Source organism: Geotrypetes seraphini, chromosome 5 (genome assembly GCF_902459505.1).
Source record: "Geotrypetes seraphini chromosome 5, aGeoSer1.1, whole genome shotgun sequence".
Classification (NCBI taxonomy): Eukaryota; Metazoa; Chordata; class Amphibia; order Gymnophiona; family Dermophiidae; genus Geotrypetes; species Geotrypetes seraphini.
This window is the reverse complement of record NC_047088.1, coordinates 90,435,516-90,459,459: the sequence shown is the minus strand read 5'-3', so window position 1 is coordinate 90,459,459 and position 23,944 is coordinate 90,435,516. Positions and strand designations below refer to the sequence as shown.

The window sequence follows — 23,944 nt, the reverse complement described above, 5'->3', positions numbered from 1 at the left end:
AATCAGCCTTCATGTCTCTGAGCAGAGTTCTAAGCAAGAAACAAGTTTGCTAAACATATTAATGTATGTAGTGACTTTATTTTTTGTGCTACCGACTTCTTTAGTCACTCAACAGTAACCTTACTGTAAGAGTTACCCCTACATATTTTGTTTGACTTAGTCTGCAACTTCATTCAAAGGGGTTAGATTCGATTATGGCATCCACCGGATGGGACATCACCATGTCTTATAGTGAGCAGCAAGCTATGGACCTTTTAGCAGAGTTTCATCTATTCAGTGCTTCTGAACAAAACACTGCTTTTTCAGATTGGGATCAAATTGAATCCACTCATAAAAGAATAATACGTGCTGAATTGCATGCAGCCACTTTAGCTGAATATTGTAGAGTAAAACGCATACCCAGAGGCTTAAGAATGCGTACTGAACCTCGTCTTTTTCTAGAAAACAGTAACTTTGTACAAAAATGGAATGCCATCTTAAATAAATGTTCATATGACCTAATGTTGTTAATTATCGAGACCACCAAAGTAGAAATTGATCAGTATAAAGTTGATTTACAATCCTACACTGATTTTTTGAAAACTACTGTACAACTTGATGTATATGACACACAATTTCAAGATCTTCAAAAAAAACTTGATGAATTTAGAGCTGACTTGAAAGTTTCAAAAATTAAGAAATTTCGACGTGATGAACTTGACTACCAAAGAGGTTTTGTATACAACTGGATGGATAAATCTAGGCGAAGACCTGTTAAACGTCAACCATATGCACAAACATCCAGTGACACGTCAGAAGAAGACACACAAGCCATATCAAAAACCGTATCTCTAGTCACAAGTTCAGGTACAACAACTTCCAAGAAGCCTTTTTTGTCCACAAGTGCAAAAGCAGTCAGTTCAAGATCGACCAGGCAAAAAACGACACGACCGTAGCAGTTCAATCTAATGTTTTCAACCTATCAAGCAGATCTTTGACCAAGCCTGAATTGGAACTCTTAAACAAAGGGTTATCGTTTGTTCCAACGGCTAAATATAATCCTTTAGACACACGAATAGGGCTCTATAAATTCATGCGCAAGCTCAAACTGAAATACTTTTTTGATAACAAGAGTGAAGACAGCACGGATCAAATAAGTGAGCAAAATGAGGAGGACAAGGAGCAAATATTAACTACTCCAAGACTTAGATCTAAGTGGAGTCCTCCGGGACCTATTGATCCCCATATTAAAACTTTTGAACAACTAGTTGAACGTGACCTAGCTATTTTGGAAACTCAACCTACTGTGATCAGGAACAATCTAACATCAGTACAGAGAACAGCATTAAATAATCTAATGTCAGATAAGAATATAGTGATTAGATCAGCAGATAAAGGAGGAGGAATAGTCATTATGAATACCAGTGCATACACGCGAGAGGCATGGCGACAGTTGTCTGACGCGGCATATTATCAATCTATTGACCATGATCCTTTAGTAGAATTGCAAGAAATTATTTCTGTTGTATTAGTACAAGCTTTAGAATCAGGAGTTCTTACTGAAGGTGAATATAAATTTCTTATATGCCAGTATCCAATTACACCTGTCATTTATTTTGTGCCAAAAATTCATAAGTCGTTGATAGACCCTCCGGGACGCCCTATAGTAGCGGGTATAGGCTCTATTTTAGAGCCACTATCGGAATTTTTGGACCTTCAACTTAAAGATCAAGTACCTTTAAGTGTATCGTATGTAAAAGACACTGCCTCCATGATTAATGTTTTGAATACTTATAAAGATATTCCAGATCATGCCACTCTAGTCACTCTTGACATTGCTGCCCTGTACACGAACATTTCGCAAGAAGCAGCAGTTTCCATTATACAGTATTATTTGAATCTTCAGAATCTATCTGCTAAGCGAATTGATTTTTTAGTCACCATAGCACGGTTGGCCTTAAGTAAGAATTATTTTGAATTTGATGGGCATTTTTTCTTTCAAATTTGTGGTACTGCCATGGGAGCAAAGATGGCACCTACCATCGCATGCCTTTATGTGGCTGCATTTGAAGATCAACATTTATACCCTTCTCCACATTTTGCAAAGTTTCTATTATGGAAAAGGTACATAGATGACGTTTTTGCAGTCTGGGTGGGTACAAATATTGAGTTAAAGGATTTCTTAGAGTGGTTGAATCAACAAGATTCCACGTTACAATTTACTGCCCAATCCAGCAACCAATCTTTACCATTTCTTGACATGAATATTTCCATCGCAAATGGGGAATTCAGTACTTCCATCTATAGGAAACCAACGGACCGTAATAATCTTCTTAGATACGACAGCCACCATCCAAGACATTTACGTAGAAATATTCCTACGGGCCAGTTTTTGAGGCTAAGAAGATTATGTTCCTCTAGGACTGAATTCGAATGCAAAGCTGAAGATATGAAAGAGCGATTCAAAGAAAGAGGTTATCCCACCTCTGTAATAAAGAAAGCTTACAAAAGAGCATATTGGTCCAATAGGGAAGTACTGTTATCCCCTTCTGTTAAATCCAAGGATGCTGAAACAGTATGTGTTTTGCCATACTCTCAACATGTTTTTCAAATTAAACATATAATTCTGCAACATTGGGATATTTTAAAGTATCATGAATGTTTCAACATTTCTCCCAAGTTTGCCTATTCACGAACATGGAACCTGAAACAACACCTTACAAAGGCTCTTTACCGTTCTGAATCATTCAGACAGTATGAGAAAGGCACTCACTCCCCATGCACAGCGTGCTCTGTATGTCAGTACAGTGTAAGATTAGAAGATTTACAATTACCTGGATGGGTGATTAACCGTAGATCCACAGCCCTTACTGACTGTAACACGAAAAATGTGGTCTACATTATTCAATGTCCCTGTCAGAAGTTATATATAGGGCACACTGTCAGAAAAATTCGCGTACGCATCGGTGAGCATGTAAGCAGGATCGTCAAAGCAGTTGCAGAAGCCCCTCTTACACCACACTGGCTTCAACATGAACATCCCATTTCCTCACTGCGATTTTCTGTTTTAGATGCTCCTATTCTCCCCAGGGGAGGTGACATGAAAACTAAACTGTATGCCTTAGAACAAAAATGGATTTACACCTTAGATACTTTGCTCCCCCGTGGGCTAAACAGTGAGGTGGAGTGGAGAGCTTTTTTGTGATCATTTTGTACATTCCTTTATGCATTTTTCCAGCACGAGTGCATTAGTGAATAACAGGTTTCCTTTGAGAATAAAGCTTTAGTTTCAAATTTGATGATGTAATAGCATTTGCAGGCCAGGGCAGTGACGTCTTAATGCTCTGACGTGACAGCCTCACCGGCACTGCATTATCTATAAATAGCGTCTGTAAGCCTGCTTAGCTCTGTTTGAAACGCCGAAGAAAGAACATTATTTTGAGACATCTATTTTTGTAATCTAATGGTGAGTGTACTCTTCCAGTTAACAGCCATAAGATAGTACTGAAGTTTATAACTTGCATTTACACTCTAGTATACAAGTACTCACAATATTTATTTTCTGTTTCAGTGACTTCACTACCAGCTTTAAACTCAGCTGTTACTGTCGGTTCCCTGACGCAGCAAACGAAACGTGCACGTCGGAACCAGTCACTGTTTCTAAGATAAGTAATTTTGTATAGTTCACTAGAACTTATAAACACATTAACATTTTCAGCATAGCGGATAAGCTAGCGCAAAAAAGAGTATTGAAGATAAAAGTTTTTATGAACACTGCAATGATTGGTAGGTGAGGCCGAGTAATCAGCCTTCATGTCTCTGAGCAGAGTTCTAAGCAAGAAACAAGTTTGCTAAACATATTAATGTATGTAGTGACTTTATTTTTTGTGCTACCGACTTCTTTAGTCACTCAACAGTAACCTTACTGTAAGAGTTACCCCTACATATTTTGTTTCCCTTTCTTCAAGCGGCATGTCCCCACCACCACAGAAGAGCCTTCATGTCCACGCACTTGGGAAGGTCTTGTAGGCTCCACCCACTTTGACACGTTTGAGTCAGAGGGGCAGTACCAACAGTGCCTCATGAGCGGATAGACTTGAAGGTTCTGCGTCAGTTAAGCTAGTGCCAGTGCTGGGCCTTGTATAGACTCCAGACACCCTGACAGGCAGCGGGAGGGTGGCAGAAGACAGATTCATCTGTCCGATTTCAATGGGTGCTAGATGGCCAAAGTCGGCAGTAGGAAAATGTCCATTTTTGAAAAATATGAAACTAAACCTAAAGTTTATATACCGCATCCTCTCCATAAAGATAGAGCTCGGAACGGATTACAGAAACTTTAATATAAGGAAGGAAAAACAAATAAGAATTAGTGATTATAAAGAGGGTAGCGAGATTTACATTTTTGAGAATAGCCAAGTTTTTAGATGCTTTCAGAATAATTGGAAGCAGCCCATGCCACTGATCGTCCAGATCACCAGTACGTCTATCTTTATACCACATTTTTGACCAAAAATTGGTCTTATATCCCAAACGCCCAGAACAAGACCATTTGGATGTGGTTGGGGCCAGCATTGTGATGGACTGGCCACATGGCAACAGAGCAGTGGGGCACCTTACACATTCTGATAACACCCATCCCCAAAGACCAGAAGACCTCCCTCACACTGACATCCAACTATAGACCAATAGCAAGCACCCCATTCTTCACCAAAATGCTGGAAGGGCTGGTCAACCTGGAATTAGTTAACCACTTAGATAAATTCAACCTCCTAATTGACCACCAATCTGGATTCAGAAAAGGATTCAGCACCGAAACAGTCATAGGCTGCCTCCTTAATCACCTATATGACCTCTTCAGTCAAGGTACCAGCGCCCTGATCCTGCAATTAGACTTCAGTAGCGCCTTCGACTTAGTGGACCACGAAATAATGCTTACATGCCTAGATGAAATGGGGCTATCAGGAAAAGTGTGGACCTGGTTCCAAGGATTCCTAACAAAACGACATTATCAAGTGGTCCATGACGGGAATTACTCCAAACCTTGGAAAAACCCTTCAGGAGTCCCTCAAGGTTCCCCCCCTATCTCCCACCTTGTTCAATATATACATCTCCTCTGTAGGTCACTTACTTCAAAAGTTAAAACTAACTTACTATATATACGCAGATGATATATCTATACTAATTCCAATTACAAAAGCGACCACCGTCAACTCAAAACACATCTCATACATCATGACCGAAATCGAACAATGGACTATAAACTTCAAATTGAAACTATACTCAGAAAAGACAAAAATTTTCCTGGCAAGCCCAAAGGAAAAAATTAATACAACCACAATTCACGTAAATGGTCACGATCATCCAATACTACAAACTATAAGAATACTAGGAGTCACTTTAGATACCCACCTGACCCTGACCAATCACATAAATACGGTGACAAAAAAATGCTTCTTCACCCTCTGGAAACTGAAAACCATAAAAAAATACTTCGACCCTCGCTCCTTCAGACTACTAGTACAGTCACTGATTCTACCCATCCTGGATTACTGCAACATCATCTACCTGGGGATACCCCAAAAAAATGTGAGAAAATTGAGAATAGTTCAAAACACAGCCGTCCGCTTAATATTCGGACTAAAGAAAAGTGATCACGTTAGTCCCTTCTACAAACTGTTGCATTGGCTACCAATTGAGACTCAAATTTTATTCAAATTCTCCTGCTTCTGCTACAAACTAGCCTGGGGAATGGCCCCCAACTACCTTCTACCACACTTCGAATTCTATTCCCCTATCAGGTTGACCAGAAACCGCAACCTTTTTACATACCCGAAAATCACAGGCTGCAGATATCGAACCTTCGTAGACAGAACATTCAAGTTCCAAGCTGGTAGACAGCAAACTTGACTAGGCTACCTCATTGATGCAGCCAGACTGACCTACAGTGTCTTTTGGAAAGAATTAAAAACCGCCTTATTTAAGAAATTCATGTCCTAGCCAGATTTTTCCCCTCATGATCAAAGCTACCTCACCTCACCCATATTCCTTTATTCCTCTCAATTAGAAGCCCCATTTTTTTCCGTCTACTATTATGTCTTCCTCATAATTGTACCCAGCTTTCAGCTGATGCCCAATATTTTTCAATGTAATATGAAAATTAAGTTAACTCTTTTCAACAACCTATGTACATCTTTCTCCTAACCATTTGGCACCTTCTAATTCACTGATCGCTGAATGTTCTCACTTCTATCTATACTCTGTAATTCGCTGACTGTACAGCTTATCTTCATTGTGAACCGCCTAGAAGTCGCAAGATTATGGAGGTATAGAAAAATAAAGTTATTATTATTATTATTACAGGGCATTGCTGTGAATGTCACAAAAAGGGTGCCACATAAACGTCTTACCAGAACCCCCTTATAGGTTATGGTGAGCCCCCCAAAACCCAATATACCCACCTGTCTACAACCCCAATAGCCCTTATTACATTACATTACATTAGTGACTTGTATGGCTGCAGGTGCCACCTATATGGCATAAAGTAGGATTTTGGTGGGTTCTCATTTTCCATCATGAATGTAGTGGTTAAAGTGGCTTATGGGCCTGGGTTCTCCTCTCTATAGTTCACTAGCCCCGTGTTCTTCAACCACCGGTCCGTGGACTGGTGCCAGTCCACAGAAATTTCCTGCTGGTCCACAGGGCCGGCATGTGCAACAGGCCCAAAACAGTGTTCTTTAACCGCCGGTCCACGATGTGATCGATGTGGCATTATCTTCGAGCCAGCTCCCTCTTCCTCACTGATTAGGGCACAAAGCCATGGGCAGTGGCTCCTACACGCGTCCTGTGCCTGAACCGGAAGCCTTCTCTCTGATGTCGCAACATCAGAGGGAAGGTTTCCAGATGAGGCGCAGGATGCGCAAGGAGCTACTGCCTGCAGCTTTGTGCACTGCATCAGTGAGGAAGAGGGAGCCAGCCTGAAGATAACACCTGGGTCGGCATAAAATGGCCAAGTGGGAGCAGGCCAGAAGGTAAGGCATAGCAGAGGGAGGGAGACAACAAAGGTAGGGGGAATTATTTTATTTTTGAATTTTGTGATTGAATTATGTCAATTTTGAGAATTTACATCTACTGTCAGTGTGCTTTGTGTAGTTTAATTTTGTGGTTAACCATTATGTGTTGTTAATAGGATTATATTGTGTGTATCTATGAAAAATGAATGGAAAAAATAGTGTTACAATTAGTACTATCATGGGGGCGGGGTCTGGGGTGGAGATTGGGTAGAGATGGGCGGTCTTGCCCACGACTTAGCCCAGTGTTCTTCAACTGCCGGTCCACAGACCGATGCCGGTCCACAAAATAATTATTTTATTTCTGCTGGTCCATAGGTGTAAAAAGGTTGAAGAACACTGCACTAGCCTACCGCTCAGGCTACTTAAGACACCTGTATGTAGCTTTACTAGGCTTTCCTATAGCAGTTGCTGATATTCCGGAGACAGGTATGTATGTTTTTATTCTGATTTTTGTGGGGGTGTGAGGGGGTCAGTGAGCACTGGGAAAGTGTATGTGGGTCTTTACGTAGTCTCTGCAGGATGACTAAGTCTAGGTCGGCCCACATCCAGCCCTAACCACTCCTCCAGAGTCGCCCTTTTTAGTTTTGATTATTGGCACTTGGATGACCTGTCTTTTAGGCCGTCCAAGTGCCAACTTGGGTGGGTTTTCAGACATGTTTGAGTTTCAGTTATGAGCCCCTTGTTGTACAGTAAGTTCTTAAAGCTCCATCCTAAAAATCCATTACGAGTCAGCAAGAGGAGGCAAGTGGAACAAAATGATTTTCAAATACCGTATTATCTCGTGTATAATGCGCACTTATATTCCATCCAAAGAAATGTCAAACTTGATGCGTATTATACATAGGTATACCATGATCACTGGGCTCAGTCAGAAGGTGCTGAATTATCTATGGTATTACTTTAACGTTTATAATTAAGAATGGGCCAGGTGCAGAGAGTGGGTAGAGCAAGGCCCTAGCTAGTTAGCAATGATATTCAGACTTCTAACTGGCTAGGTAAGCGCATAAAGTTAGGATAGAAAAAAAGCAGTCCTAACTTTATGTGTCAAGTTCCACTCAAATAAAGTCTCACAGGCCCACTCCTTTGAAATCCCCCCTCCCACCCCTACAGAAAATATAAGGTAGCCCCAACCACCGCACATCTCTGAAGGGCGCTGCTGCTAAAGAAATCCATTCCTGGGTTTCACATAAGCATGCATATTGAAAATTGGGTACATCCAACAAACCACAGTGTTTAGATCTGGAAACCGTAGGTAATCATAAACTCACAGTAATATAACTTTGGTTAGGCTTACTTCATGATTAAGAACTTTGTATGCTAACATAAAATCTTATATGGTATACAATAACTAATAGGTTACCAATGTAATTCTTGAAGTAGTGGAGCAATAAAGTCAAAATTATTTCTACCCATCAGTACTCTAGCTAATGAATTCTGGGCTATTTGTAAAGGTCTCAATGCCAATTTTGGGAGTCCTAGCAATAATCCATTACAAAAATCAAAATGGGGACCTATGAAAGTGTTATATACAGTACACATATTCTCAATTCAAGGCTAATTTTAATTGATGCAGCACTTTTAATTAACAAAATACTGTTTTGACTACAGTATAATCCCGTTTTAACGGACTTCAAGGGACCTGGATAAACGGTCCGTTATATCCAGAGTTGCATTTTTTTTTTAAAACTATATTTAGGGCAACTTGAAACAATGTAAATCGATGAAGAACAGTCACTGCACAAGCATATCAGCAACATCAAGAACAAAACTCAGCAAAACATTGGTATGGCACGAAATGATTGCAAACCAGAACACTGTACATTTTTTTTCTGGGCTGCATTTTGATACTATATCACCAACATGCCACGTGCCTTGTAGGTGGAGCCTGCATGTCCATTAAAGCCGAATAAAACTACAACTAAAAGCGGCTCTGGGGACTAAAATAGTTGTCCGTTATATCTGAAAGTCCGTTATATGCGAGTCCGCTATATCCAATGATTTTCTGTATGTTTATAATGGCGCTCATCCGGGACCAGAGGATTTCATCTGCTATAGGCAAGGTTCCGTTATAAGCGAGTCCGTTATAACAAGATTATACTGTAATTTGAACAATATGTTCTCCCATTGTTAAAAGAGAGTCTTGATATCAAAATTCCAAATGTAACCTGAAATTGTTAATGAGTGAGCATTCAAAACTATCTTCTTAGGCACCTTAAAGGCTAGAGATCCTCAAAGAAACATACCAGCTGAAATTCAGTGTTATTTAACTGGCCAGGAATGGCTCTGGCTGGTTAAATAGTGCTAAATGAGATGGTAGCTCAATTTATTGGGACTTATCAACCACCCTTTTCATGAAGAGATTCATAATACATTGAATAATCAGGTACTCTTAAGTATTTTCCCTATCTTTCCCAGCAGGCTCACAAGCTAGCTTTGGTAATGGACTTGCCTAGAGGAGCAGACTGGGATTAAACTCACAACCTCAGGGTGCTGAGGTAACTGCTCTAACCACTAGGCCACTCCTCCATGCATGTAGGGTTTAGCAGATAGCCTAATGAGGCCACTAAAATAGCTGGTCTATCATTAGCAACTATAAACTTATCTGGCATGCACTGAATATCAGCGTAACCAGCCATGTTTATAGCAATCAAACTGGATATCCAATGTCACTCACCGGATACAGCCCGGTACTGAATATCCAGACTCAGCGTCGACTACAGGGATCAGCCTAGCTAACTCCCACGGTATGAATATGAGTTTCAAGTTTCAAGTTTATTAATATATTTGATGAATCGCTTATTAGGATTACTAAGCGATGAACAAAATTAAAAATAGAGTACATATATTACAAAGAAACTAATTTATTGACAATATTCTTGCATAAAATACAAACATGAGTTGGGAGGGAAAGTGGAAAAGTTACAATTTTCATCTTGGTAGAAAAAGGGAAAAAACAAGAGGGAGGGGGTAGTTAAATTATAGCACATTTTGAAACCTTTCTTAAAAAGTTTAGATATTAAAAGCATCTTTAAAAAGATAGGATTTTAAAGATTTTTTGAACAATGTGAGATCTTTTTCGTTTCTAATATATTGTGGCAGAGAGTTCCACCATTGAGGACCCATCACAGAGAACATATCAGATCTTCTTATTCCTATAACTTTCAAAGAAGGAACAGAAAGGAGATTTTGGCTTGTTCAAGCACAATTGATTAGCATGGATGCTTGTACAAGTCCATTCCTGCATGCATTTGTAGATCCTGTTCTAACATATCTGCAGAACTTCACATGTCCTGACCTGGATGTCTCAATCCTGGGCGGGTTATATGTCCTTTCTAAAATCCACCTCCATGTACGTTACAAGATATAGCAAAATGCAAGACCTATCAATGAGGGAAATGTGCAAGTGTTCTGAAGGAGACAAATTTTGCAGACAGGACTGGACTAATATTTTGCAGAAAGAAACCACAAGAAATATTGCTACAGGTCCTATAAACTTTATTGAAATATCAAGAATATTCTCAGAAAACCCACTTAGTCACCGTATACATGCTAATAAGTGTTATTTTGTTTTTCTGACAAGCAGAATACTGTATGACCCCTGAGATTTCTAACTTAGTAAGTGGCTACAGGTAAATCATATATTCAACAATAACTTTCATATTTCATCATACTAGCAATTTTGATAGGAGAGCCCAGGGAGCAGAAGACTAATAGGTTAAATGATTATAGTATTTTAGATTTATGATTATTATACTGGGTTAAACTACTTAGGCTTTATAAGGTGGTGATAATGAAGAATGCATAGCTGGTTCCAGAACCCAGAGCCACTTTCTCTGCCATTCCACGGCAAATGGTCTGATTCAGATATTCATGCTATAAATTCTTATTACCTTTTGAAATGCAATGTTAGACCTTGGCCAGTTAGAAAGAGCATAAGGGTAGTAAAGCTCAATGAGTCGATAATCTCTGCATCCAGAACTTGAAGTTGCTCTGATTCCAATGCAGACGTACTTCACTTTGTTTTTAGTGACATTGCCTTTGTCTGTAGGAAACGATGGGATTTCAGACCCTGCATGTTTCTTAAGCAGTGGTCATCACTCCAGTTACTTCCGTGAAGGGGATTTGATCCTGGGCAGTGTGTTACAGCTGCGCCAGAGTAGTGGGATTGCTAAATCCAAATTCACTAAGAAGCCTAATCCCATCTATCAAGGCATGTAAGTATTCCATGTGCCCGCTTTGGTGTTAATACTGTAAGCAACATTATTTCAGTACCGATAACTGCATAATGACAGCTTGTTCATCAAAATTGGATTAAGCGGTCAAACAAATCTTTAATAAACTTGAAAACACTAGCACGAGCAAGAGGTTTGCCTACAAGAAATATGTTTTGAATATCTGAGTCATAGATTACTGAAAATTTCCATTATACCTTGAGTAATAACATGTCATTTTTTACCAATCTCATGTTATTGCATATAGGATTGTTAATAGATGCTGTATAGTTTCTTAGTATCTAAGGATCAAGTCAACATTGCAGATTTAAGCCTTACTTAAGTGAATTACAGCCAAATGTCAAATATTCCAAAATGTCTACTGTTGAAAGAAATATTAGACTACTACTCGATATGTTTTGTAACATTAAAATCAGTATTTGGAAGGGCCCAAAGAAAAATATTCAGAGTGCATTGGAGACAATGCATATCGGTATACTCCAGTTTAGCCGATATACTCCAGTTTATTCACCAGTCTCAATACACAGCTCTTTACTCAGCAACAGAAATCGTCAGAATTGTATTTCCACCACAATTTTCTTTGAAATTATGCCACACACTATTATATTCTGATTTGAGATCTCCCTGCTACTTACATTACAATGCAAAACACCCCTCTTGAACTGTCCCCCATATGTACTTATTTACTGAGCAAGGTACTATTCTCTCCTCCCTATCCAGGATTTTCTTCCAACTCGGTTGGAGTTGCCATGTGTTACACAATTCTTATTACATGTTTACTATTTGAAAACCTTATTTGTCCATTTATGTTCTTGAACACTGGCAACCACCATGTTTGTTCTATATGTTATGTTCCACTTGTTTAAAAATTTCTATAAAAAATATTTAAAATTAAAAAGAATTTTATTTATGGCTTAACTTTGCATATATTCTGATATATGATAGTATTACTGCTATCCCTTGACTTGTGAATATTATTATTTATTTTCTATGGGAGAAAAAAATGTAGAGTCTGATTTTCTACAGACCAGTAGATGGCAAAATAAATATGGGGCTATATAGCCCCAAAACAACCAAGCATTACTGTATCTGTATAAGGAGCTAGCGTAAGTGAGGAGCAAACCTAAAATGAAATGGATAGGACTGGCACTAAATAAACAGGTCGCATCAATGAATATAATTATCAAGAGCAATACTTTCTACAGTCCCTTTACTTTTTCTTTTCTTTCCAGTATGTTGCCGTCTTTCGTTTAACCATGTAAAACTCTGTCGAAATAAAGTGTCAAAAAAGAATTGGAAAACAGGGGCATTTTTGAGGAAATAGTCTCAGAATTCCACAATCCAGTTGTAAAGGGTACAAAAGACATCGTTCATTTTTTGCTTCACTTTGGTGTACAAGCACAAGAAATAGAAGGCTCTCTAGTGTTGTAGTTCTCCTGCAGTGGTAGAAATCTTCACTTTAATATATTTATGTCTTAAATCTACTGTGATCTATGGTATGAGAGGAACCTCTGCATTGTTGTATATTACTGACACAGTATAGGTAAATAGTAAGCTTTTTGGACATTATAGGACAGGTTTGTCTAGCCTACGACCCACCAAATGCTTTTTTCTGGCCTTTGGAAGCTTGTCAATTCTTGAAACCATGAGACCAACCTGATTTTCTGGTACCAGATGGCTCAAGCTTACAGAGAGTTGAGACGTTGCAGGGAAGCATAAATCCTGCAGTTTCTTCTATATTTGAAGACAGGTAAGGGGAAAAAGACTGGGTGAATATAGGAAAAGAGGGGTACATGATAGAGAGACAGAGAAGGAGAGATGGGTAAAGACTTGGGGGTTATATGAAAGAGAGACTGGGTGAAGGCTTGGAAGGGGGGGGTTACCTGAGAGAGAATAAGAGAGAATGGGTGAATGCTTCGAGGAGTACATGGCAGAAAGAAACAGAGTTGTGAAGGCTGAGAAGGGGTACTTGAGAGAAATGGTAAAGGCTGGGGAGAACAATGCACAAAACATGTGGCAAAATATGATAGTTCATGGTTTGGTCCTCTGAATGTTACAAATATAAATTGTGGCCCCTGATAGAAAAAGGTTGGATAAGCCTGCTCTAGAACTTCTGTATTCTACAATCTGTATACTACATTCAGCTCCCTTTAGCCAGGCTTTTTGTGACTCAGTAAGATAAAAAAAATTCTTCCATGCTCCCTGTTTTATTCAGGAGATACGCAAACTTTATTCAGGGGTGTCCAACCTGGGGCCTGAGGGCCACATGCGGTCCCTTGAAGTATTTTACATAGTAACATAGTAGATGACGGCAGATAAAGACCCGAATGGTCCATCCAGTCTGCCCAACCTGATTCAATTTAAATTTTTTTTTTTTTTTCTTTTTTTCTTCTTAGCTATTTCTGGGCAAGAATCCAAAGCTTTACCCGGTACTGTGCTTGGGTTCCAACTGCCAAAATCTCTGTTAAGACTTACTCCAGCCCATCTACACCCTCCCAGCCATTGAAGCCCTCCCCTGCCCATCCTCCACCAAACGGCCATACACAGACACAGACCGTGCAAGTCTGCCCAGTAACTGGCCTAGTTCAATATTTAATATTATTTTCTGATTCTAAATCTTCTGTGTTCATCCTACGCTTCTTTGAACTCAGTCACAGTTTTACTCTCCACCACCTCTCTCGGGAGCGCATTCCAGGCATCCAGTACCCTCTCCTTTCCTCTAGGGTATACATATTCAGGGCTTCCAGTCTCTCCTCATACGTCTTCTGGCGCAAGCCTCCTATCATTTTCGTCACCCTCCTCTGGACCGCCTCAAGTCTTCTTACGTCTTTCGCCAGATACGGTCTCCAAAACTGAACACAATACTCCAAGTGGGGCCTCACCAATGACCTGTACAGGGGCATCAACACCTTCTTCCTTCTACTGACTACACCTCTCTTTATACAGCCCAGCATCCTTCTGGCAGCAGCCACTGCCTTGTCACATTGTTTTTTCGCCTTTAGATCTTCGGACACTATCACCCCAAGGTCCCTCTCCCTGTCCGTGCATATCAGCTTCTCTCCTCCCAGCATATACGGTTCCTTCCTATTATTAATCCCCAAATGCATTACTCTGCATTTCTTTGCATTGAATTTAGTTGCCAGGCATTAGACCATTCCTCTAACTTTTGCAGATCCTTTTTCATATTTTCCACTCCCTCTTCAGTGTCTACTCTGTTACAAATCTTGGTATCATCTGCAAAAAGGCACACTTTTCCTTCTAACCCTTCAGCAATGTCACTCACATACATATTGAACAGGATTGGCCCCAGCACCGAACCCTGAGGGACTCCACTAGTCACCTTTCCTTCCTTCGAGCGACTTCCATTAACCACCACCCTCTGGCGTCTGTCCGACAGCCAGTTTCTGACCCAGTTCACCACTTTGGGTCCTAACTTCAGCCCTTCAAGTTTGTTCAACAGCCTCCTATGAGGAACTGTATCAAAGGCTTTGCTGAAATCCAAGTAAATTACATCTAGCATATGTCCTCGATCCAGCTCTCTGGTCACCCAATCAAAAAATTCAATCAGGTTCGTTTGGCACGATTTACCTTTTGTAAAGCCATGTTGCCTCGGATCCTGTAACCCATTAGATTCAAGGAAGTACACTATCCTTTCTTTCAGCAACACTTCCATTATTTTTCCAACAACTGAAGTGAGGCTCACCGGCCTGTAGTTTCCTGCTTCATCCCTGTGACCACTTTTATGAATAGGGACCACATCCGCTCTCCTCCAATCCTCAGGAATCACTCCTGTCTCCAGAGATTTGTTGAACAAGTCTTTAATAGGACTCGCCAGAACCTCTCTGAGCTCCCTTAGTATCCTGGGATGGATCCCGTCTGGTCCCATCGCTTTGTCCACCTTCAGTTTTTCAAGTTGCTCATAAACACCCTCCTCCGTGAACGGCGCAGAATCTACTCCATTTTCTCGTGTAACTTTGCCAGACAATCTCGGTCCTTCTCCAGGATTTTCTTCTGTAAACACAGAACAGAAGTATTTGTTTAGCACATTTGCTTTCTCCTCATCACTCTCCACATATTTGTTCCCAGCATCTTTTAGCCTAGCAATTCCATTTTTTATCTTCCTCCTTTCACTAATATATCTGAAAAAATTTTTATCTCCCTTTTTTACATGTTTAGCCATTTGTTCTTCCGCCTGTGCCTTCGCCAAACGTATCTCTCTCTTGGCTTCTTTCAGTTTCACCCTGTAGTCCTTTCTGCTCTCCTCTTCTTGGGTTTTTTTATATTTCATGAACGCCAATTCTTTCGCCTTTATTTTCTCAGCCACTAGGTTGGAGAACCACATCGGCTTCTTTTTTCTCTTGTTTTTATTGATTTTCTTCACATAAAGGTCCGTAGCCATTTTTATCGCTCCTTTCAGCTTAGACCACTGTCTTTCCACTTCTCTTATGTCCTCCCATCCTAACAGCTCTTTCTTCAGGTACTTTCCCATTGCATTAAAGTCCGTACGTTTGAAATCTAGGACTTTAAGTATCGTGTGGCCGCTCTCCACTTTAGCCGTTATATCAAACCAAACCGTTTGATGATCGCTACTACCCAGGTAAGCACCCACTCGAACATTAGAGATACTCTCTCCATTTGTGAGGACCAGATCCAATATCGCTTTTTCCCTTGTGGGTTCCGTCACCATTTGTCTGAGCAGAGCCTCTTGAAAGGCATCCACAATCTCCCTACTTCTTTCCGATTCCGCAGATGGATCATTCCAATCCGCATCCGGCAGGTTGAAATCTCCCAACAGCAGAACCTCCTCTTTCCTTCCAAACTTTTGGATATCCACAATCAGATCCTTATCAATTTGCTGCGATTGAGTCGGAGGTCTGTAGACTACACCCACGTAGATAGAAGTTCCATCTTCTCTTTTTAGAGCAATCCATATCGCTTCTTCCTCTCCCCAGGTCCCTTGCATTTCGGTCGCTTGGATATTGATCATTACATAGAGAGCTACTCCTCCACCTTTATGACCATCTCTGTCCTTCCTAAAAAGATTATATCCCGGTATGTTTGCATCCCATCCATGTGATTCACTGAACCATGTCTCTGTGATAGCAACAATATCTAGATCTGCCTCTAATTTTGTGCGGCCCCAGTCGAGGGCAATGTAGTGTTTTCCTCTGCTGCCCCCGGGAATTTACCATCTTGCGGCCCCAGAAACATTTTTATCGGCCAATGCGGCCCAGGGAAGCCAAAAGGTTGGACACCCCTCCTTTATCTGCAGTATACTGCCATAGCTCATCATCCTGATACCAAAGCTGCTGATTTTAAAATAATAAGACTGCAGAAACTCATACAGCTGTGGATAACTCTTTAACATAGTTACTACAGCACACTTGCTAGCATACTATTGTTTCCCAGAATATTATGTGAAGTACCTCCAACATTATTACAATGGACAGGAATAAGAACATAAGAATAGCCTTACTGGATCAGACCAATGGTCCATCTAGCCCAGTATCCCGTCTTCACAGAGGCCAATTCAAGTCACAAGTACCTGGCAAAAACCCAAATATTAGCAGTATTCAATGCCACTGATCGAGGGCAAGCAGTGTCTTCTTCCATGTCTGTCTCAATAGCAGTTTATGAATGTTTCCTCCAGGAACTTGTCCAAACCTTTTTTTAAACCAGCTATATTAACCGCTCTTACCATATCCTCTGGCAACGCATTCCAGAACTTAACTATTCTCTAGTCTTTGTAATTTTTGATGGAGTAAAAAATTGACCCACTTCTATTCATTCCACACCACTCAGAATTTTGTAGACTTCAATCATACCTCCCCCCCAGCCATCTCTTTTCCAAGCTGAAGAGTCTTTCCTCATATGAGAGGAGTTCCATCCCCTTTATCATCTTGGTCACTCTTCTTTGAACCTTTTTTGAGATAAGGAGACCAGAACTGAATACTCAAGGTGAGTTTGCACCATTGAGCGATACAGAGGCATTTTACCATTCATACGGATTCTTCTATCAAATTGTGCTAGCAGTTTGCAGCACGGTGAGCCGTGCTGAATGGCCTGAGCTGCTCCCAACACTTATAGAGTTCCTATGAGCATCGGGAGCAGCTCAGGATTTTCAGCGTGTCTGTCTGCGCTAAAAACTGCTAGCGCAGTTGGATAGAAGAGGGCTTTAGTCAGGTTTACCATCCCTTTTCTAATAATTCCTAGCATCTTGTTTGCTTTCTTGGCTGCTGCCGCACATTGGACAAAATGTTTCAGCGTATTGTCCAGGATAACACTCAGATCTTTTTCTTGAGCGTTGATCCCCAAGGTGGACCATAGCATCCGGTAACTATGATTTGGATTATTCTTCCCAATGTGCATCACTTTGCATTTGTCCACATTAAGGGCCTGCTTTACAAAGCCGTGGGGTAACGGCCCCGAAGCCCATAGAGATTTAAAAGGCTTTGGGGCTGTTGCCACATGGCAGCTGCTAGCGTGGCTTTGTAAAACAGGCCCTAAATCTCATCTGACATTTGAACGCCCAGTCTTCCAATTTCCTAAGGTCTTCCTGCAGTTTTTCACAGTCCGCTTGCAGTTGAACAGTTTAGCGTCATATGCAAATGTAATCAATCTAAACCTAAGAACGTTTTCAGGGACAACAATATGCATGTTATACTTAGCAGGAAAGTTTCAGTGGCATACCTGGGTTTCTTTTTTAATTTCTTTTGTGTTTGTTTGTTATTTCTATTGAATTTTCAAACTGTTGTGTGGAAAATAAAGAAAAAAAAAATTGTTAACAGTACAATCAGAAAGATAACCATAATAGAAGTGTTGTTACACAGGGGAATGGATGGTGAACACATCCTACTCCACTTTCAACTTCATGATTGTGGGCACTTTGTTATAATTTCACATCATTAACCTCCCCCCCCCCTTTTTACAAAAGCATGGAAGAGGTGTTTAGCACTGGCTGTGTGCTGAATGCTCTGTGTTGATCTGATGCTCATAGGAACTCTATGACTGTTGGAGCAGTGCAGAGCATTCAGCCACTGGCCAGTGCTAAAAACCTTCTTCCATGCTTTTGTAAAGAGGGGAGGGGTAAGCTAGTAAGTCCAAGATTCAATTTCTTATAGAGCAATTATCAGTCTGAATTATTCCCAAGCTAAAACTTCTCAGCAAAAAAAACCTTATGTGAACATTTTGAAAATTCCCCAATAATGGTTGATTTTTTAAAATATTTATTCTTGAACTTTGTCAATTTTGGTCTATAGTGCAGTTCCACCTGCTTAGCTCATCTCTTTATTTCACAATTTCAACTCATAATTCAACATAATTCTCTCAGTCTTATGCAATTGTAAACACAGCGTCTTCTTCACACCAGAAAAATTTTTGCTTCCATTGTCAATAGCAAAACATGTGAAGGGTTATTTTAGAAAGGATGTCCAACTCAGAGTGTGGGGAATCCAAAAACAATCGGGAAGAGAAAAAAATCTCTTAAATGTAAACTCACTTCCACAGTTCTAGCAACAGCACAAAAACAAAAAAGGAAGCGACACTAATTGAAGTAACACAAGAGTGTAAAACACATTTAAATACACATATATAAACTTTAGTGCTCAGAGAAAAAGTTTGTCAGACTGCGGGACAAACCTGCTTGGTGGAGCATCTGAAGTGATGTTCTCTAATCATAGCACGTAAGTATGTGATGAATATTTTTATATTTTTTATAACAATGCAAATCAAAAAAGAAAACTTGTCTGAGAGGTGAACTATAGGTGGTTCAGAAACATGTTTTAGGTTCTGACGTGTTTCGCCAAGGCTGTATCAAAGAACCCATACTGCAGCGCTCAGATGTAATTCTGAAACAAAAATGAAGACGTTACAATCTGCTTTATATGGAGTAAAAACAAAAATACAATGCAAAAGTCATGCAAAACAATTATGGGACTCTAGATGGTACCTGTCGCACACAGCCACTTGTCGCTTCTCAGGTTTAAAGGCGACTGATGGAAGACGCTAACAGAGAATAAAACACTCCTGCACCAGAAGTGACGTCAAACCCGAACGCGGGAACTTTAAACTGGCTGATGACTAGCTGTCAAGAACGGTGCAGGAACATCCACTATTCAACTTCTTTATTGAGACCCAAAGGTGTCACAGTTTGCCAGTGGAAGATCCAGTGTTGTTCCCTTCTCTAAAGATATTCTGCAAAGTTCCCTACACATGTTAGTGTTGAGTCTTCTAGCACAGTAAATTGCAGATCGCTGAGGGCATGTTGATTTTCCTGCCAATGCAGTGTCAAAGGGGCCGCCGCATCTCCCCGGCGGATTTTGCCGAGATGCTCCATTATCCTTGTCTTAACAGCTCTGATGGTATGGCCAATAACCCACACGGGCACTGTATCAAGTACATAACCCCTGATGTACTACAACTGGTAGATGTTTTAAGAGAATGTGTGTGTTGTAAATGGGGATGCATGATGGGATCATCAAGAAGTGCATGCGGGCACACTACACAGTGCCCACATAGACAGTGTCCAATATTGACTGGTGCGGCTTGTGCAGATCGATAGTGAGATCTGATGACTTGGTCACAAAGATTCCTGCCCCTAGAGAACGCAAAACGGGGACACTCCTTGAAGCTTTCATGGACCTGCAATATATGGCAGTGTCTCTTGATGACTCTTTTGATCGGAAAGGCTAGACGCGAGTAGGGAAGAACACACACTGGACCTCCAAAAACCTCCCAAGTCATGAGATCTCACTATCGACCTGTACAAGCAGTACCAGCCAATATTGAACACTATCCGTGCGGGCACTGTGTAGTATGCTCACATGCATTTCTTGACGATCCCATCTATCTTATCTTGTTATAGAATGGCAAAGGGCTGTATACACAAATCCCTTTTATCCACCCTTATCTTTTAAAATTGTAACAGAAAATCACAATATTCAGCAAATAAGCTGAATAAATGTTCATTTTCTCATAGGACATCTCTTCAAACTTATAAAGACTATTTGGCTTTTATTTTTGCCATTGAGGAGATCAACAATAACCCTAACCTTTTGCCTAACATTACCCTGGGCTTCCATATTTATGATTCAACCAGTAACGCATATAGAGCTTTGCATGGTGCTATGAGCATTTTATCTGGACGACAAGAGGAAGAACCTATTCCAAATTACTCCTGCAAAAGAAAAGGCACACTGATTGGTTTCCTTGGAGAAAAAGCGTCTGACATATCTGCAACAGTAGCCAGACTTACAATGATTTATTGGTACCCACAGGTAGGGAACATTATTCAAATTCTTTAAACTATAATTTTGGAAAATGCTAAAACTCTCCAAGCTTAACATTCCCTCCCCTACTTTTACAAAACTGTAGTGCGGTTTTTAGTGCCAGCCACAGCGATAACAGTTCCGACACTCATAGAATTCCTATGGTTTTGTAAAATGGGGTGTAAGTTTTCCAATGGGAGATAGGGAATGGTCTGAATTTTCATTGGAAATACAGAAAAGGTGACCTGTGATGCTCAATTTCTTTATTAGGATTAAGTCTCGACACTTACATGTTTCAGCCAATGGCCTGCCTCAAGAGTCTGAATCTTTATAAAGGAATTAATATCAACTATATAAGCTATGGTATTAGTTTGTAGATATGGTATTAGTTTGTAGATATGATTTCTGATGATTGTGTGTCTGTTTTATCATGTTTTTATAAAATTATGTATGTAAATTATGTAAACTGTTTAATGTTAAACGGAGTAGAAATTTTCTAAATACCGTAAATAAATAAGATTATAGGCCTTATTGCTGTGATTCTTGAAGTAAAAAATGTTAATAGATAAAATGTAGATAATAAAAGGTAGTATGTCTGCTAGCCGAGATGAAGTGACAGCTTCCATTATAGCTAAAACAAATTTTCATTGTCCCCATTCTGTGGTAACTGCCAAATTAGCACAAGCTAACCACATAATAACAAATCATTTTAATTTTTGTTTTTTTTGTTTGTGTGTCTTCTGTCTTTGGGCTTCTTTTATAAAGCTACAAAAAACTGGAGTAGACTAAACTATAATTTTGGGTGGAATTCCCTATGTCATATATATAAAATGGAAAGATATATTGCAATACAGCGAGGGTATTTTAGAAAATTTCAAGATATGTGGGAGCCATTAACAAAATATTGCAATGATTAAATGATTCTTTCCCCTTGATTTTACAGGTTCAATTACGAGGGGAGAGTGGTGATAATTTTATTATTTTATTAATGTATATTGTACATTGTATTTGATTATATAATAGGAAGGGTTGGGGAGGGTGGGGGTTAGTAGTATTTTATGTGTACTCTTGATGACTATTAAGTGATATATTTATGATCTATTTGTTATATTATATTGATGCACTTATTGTACGTTTGAAAATGAATAAAGAATTTTTTTAAAAAAAGCTACAGTAGAGATTCCCCAGCGGCAAATGCGCCAAAGCCTATTCAATGCCTAAGGATTTTGGTGCATTTGCCATGGGAGAATCGCTACTGCGGCTTTGTAAAAGGGGCCCTTTATATTTTTCACAGTATACGAGGAAATGCTTCACTGTCTTTTTGGTATTGCAATGTATGTAAAGTGTAGATTCCTGGGCTTTATTTTAATTTTTCTCTATTTCTATTTTTAGTTTGTTATAACTTAGGGGCCGTTTTACTAGGCTGCATTAGTTGCTAATGCTTGCTGCTGCTACTACTACTTATTGTTTCTATAGCACTGCTATACATATACTGCGCTGTACATTAAAACATTTAAGAGACAATCCCTGCTCAGTACCTAACACACCTTAAAGTGGTATTATGCTCAGGTATCCTGCATTAACTGCTAATTACTAAAACATTTTCAGAAGGTGTGCCGGGGCAGAGAATGGGCATTCCTGTGCTAATCAGTTAGTGCAGCTATATTGCCAAGCATTAATTGGTTAGTGCAAATACAGTGCATGAGCCCTTACCACTTACAAAATGGGTGGCAATAAGGCCCTGATTCTATAAAAGGCAGCTACTGGTAGGCGCCTAGATTGGGTTGCCTACAGAATTAGGCGACTAACTTAGACTGTTTTGGGGTTTGTTAAGTTCAATATTGAAGTTTGCAAAAACAAGAAAACAAACGTGTACAGTATAAACCATGAGTACAAAATGGAACAAAGCAGATTAACAGCATCTGAATGATGCACTCTATCTAAAGAGATAATAAGTAAAAGACTTAGACTGGTTAATTGGCACTGATAATTGAAAGTGCCATTAAAAACCCAATAAAAAACCAATTAAAAAAATTAGCCAGTAGGTGCCTACCACCTCACAGCAGGGCTCTACACCAAGGTGCCTACGGCACCTACATGAAAAGTAGATGTGGTTAGGGGTGGGGTTTGGGTGTGGATTGAGTTAGGTGCCAGTAGACGTCTGTGTTAGGCACCAGTATATTAGGCCAGGAAAATCATGACTTAATATACCGGTGCCTAATATTATGATACCTACTGATGCCTAAGTCAATTTAGGCATTGTTAGGCACGATTTTGCAAATGGTGCCTAACTTTGGTTGACATGTGGTAGGTGCCATTTTGTTAGGCACCTACCAAATTAGGCACTGTTTACAGAATATGGACTTATATGCTCATTCAATACATTTTTCTAATGGTCACATATTAATGGCGCATAATTAAGAATAAAGCATAAAGACATAACATGTTCCACAATTTGATAATATATATAATTCCAAATGACAATTGGATCCAGATAAAGATGGTACACAAAGAACCAGTGTGCTGGTAATGAAAACCAATTGAAATCAAGCAAACATTTTGTCCGAACCCTATTACTTGCAGTAAAACCAGTTGTAATCAGGCTAATTTGTAGTCAGGTGAATATGTTGTCCAGACCTGACCCAGTCTGTGTTTCGGCAGGAATATGCCTTCATCAGGGGTCCTAAGTAAATGATGCGAGTAATTAGTGAAGAAAAGTAATGAAGAAAAACAAGAGGGGTATAGAGTTGTGCTGATTAAAAAGTGAACCACATACCAGAGAGCTAAATCAATGTGAAATGGATACAGAAGTGACTCATGTGAAATAAAAGAGTGTGGTTCTAAACAAAATTGAGTGAAGGGTCCAAAATTAGTGATTCAAACCTAATTGCTTATTACAGATAATACTCAATGACCACAAATGTATGTGTTATCACTCCTGAAAAATGCCCTGCCAGGGCTACATATGTAACCACTCCTCCAAAATCGCCCCTTTCAGCTTTGGGCACACAGCGGGATTCAGAGGCCTAAAAAGTCCCTGGATATATGTCTAAAAAGCCATTTTGATTATCGGCACTTGGAGGACCTGTCTTTTAGATCTGCCAAGTGCCGACTTAGACGGGTTTTTAGATGTATTACAGTTTTGATTATGAGCCCCATAGTCTTTAGTCACACATAGTCTTTCTTAGCCAAAAACATCTAACATGTATCATCTTCTGTCTGTATTTGGCTATCTGATGATAATGCAGGAACAGTGGCAGTTTTTTTAAAGACTTCTTCTAGAGTTATCTGTCTAATTAATAAAGGTTTCTGTTTCAGTAGTCTCACTTTGATCGAGTAGACTGCCATAATCTCATGTTGATCAATAGCAGCTGGTCACTAAGTCCTAAACATGCTT

General features: G+C 39.8%; 1 protein-coding gene across 1 annotated transcript in view; it reads left to right on the top strand.

The window, feature by feature from the left end:
• Window positions 1-1,072: 1,072 nt before the first annotated feature.
• Window positions 1,073-23,944, top strand: part of LOC117360362 (vomeronasal type-2 receptor 26-like) — a 48,409-nt gene continuing 25,537 nt past the window's right edge. The window contains exons 1-3 of the mRNA XM_033944060.1: window positions 1,073-3,155; window positions 11,098-11,263; window positions 20,259-20,556. Of these exons, the coding sequence (XP_033799951.1) occupies window positions 1,073-3,155; window positions 11,098-11,263; window positions 20,259-20,556 (2,547 nt within the window). The remainder of the gene's footprint in view (window positions 3,156-11,097; window positions 11,264-20,258; window positions 20,557-23,944) is intronic.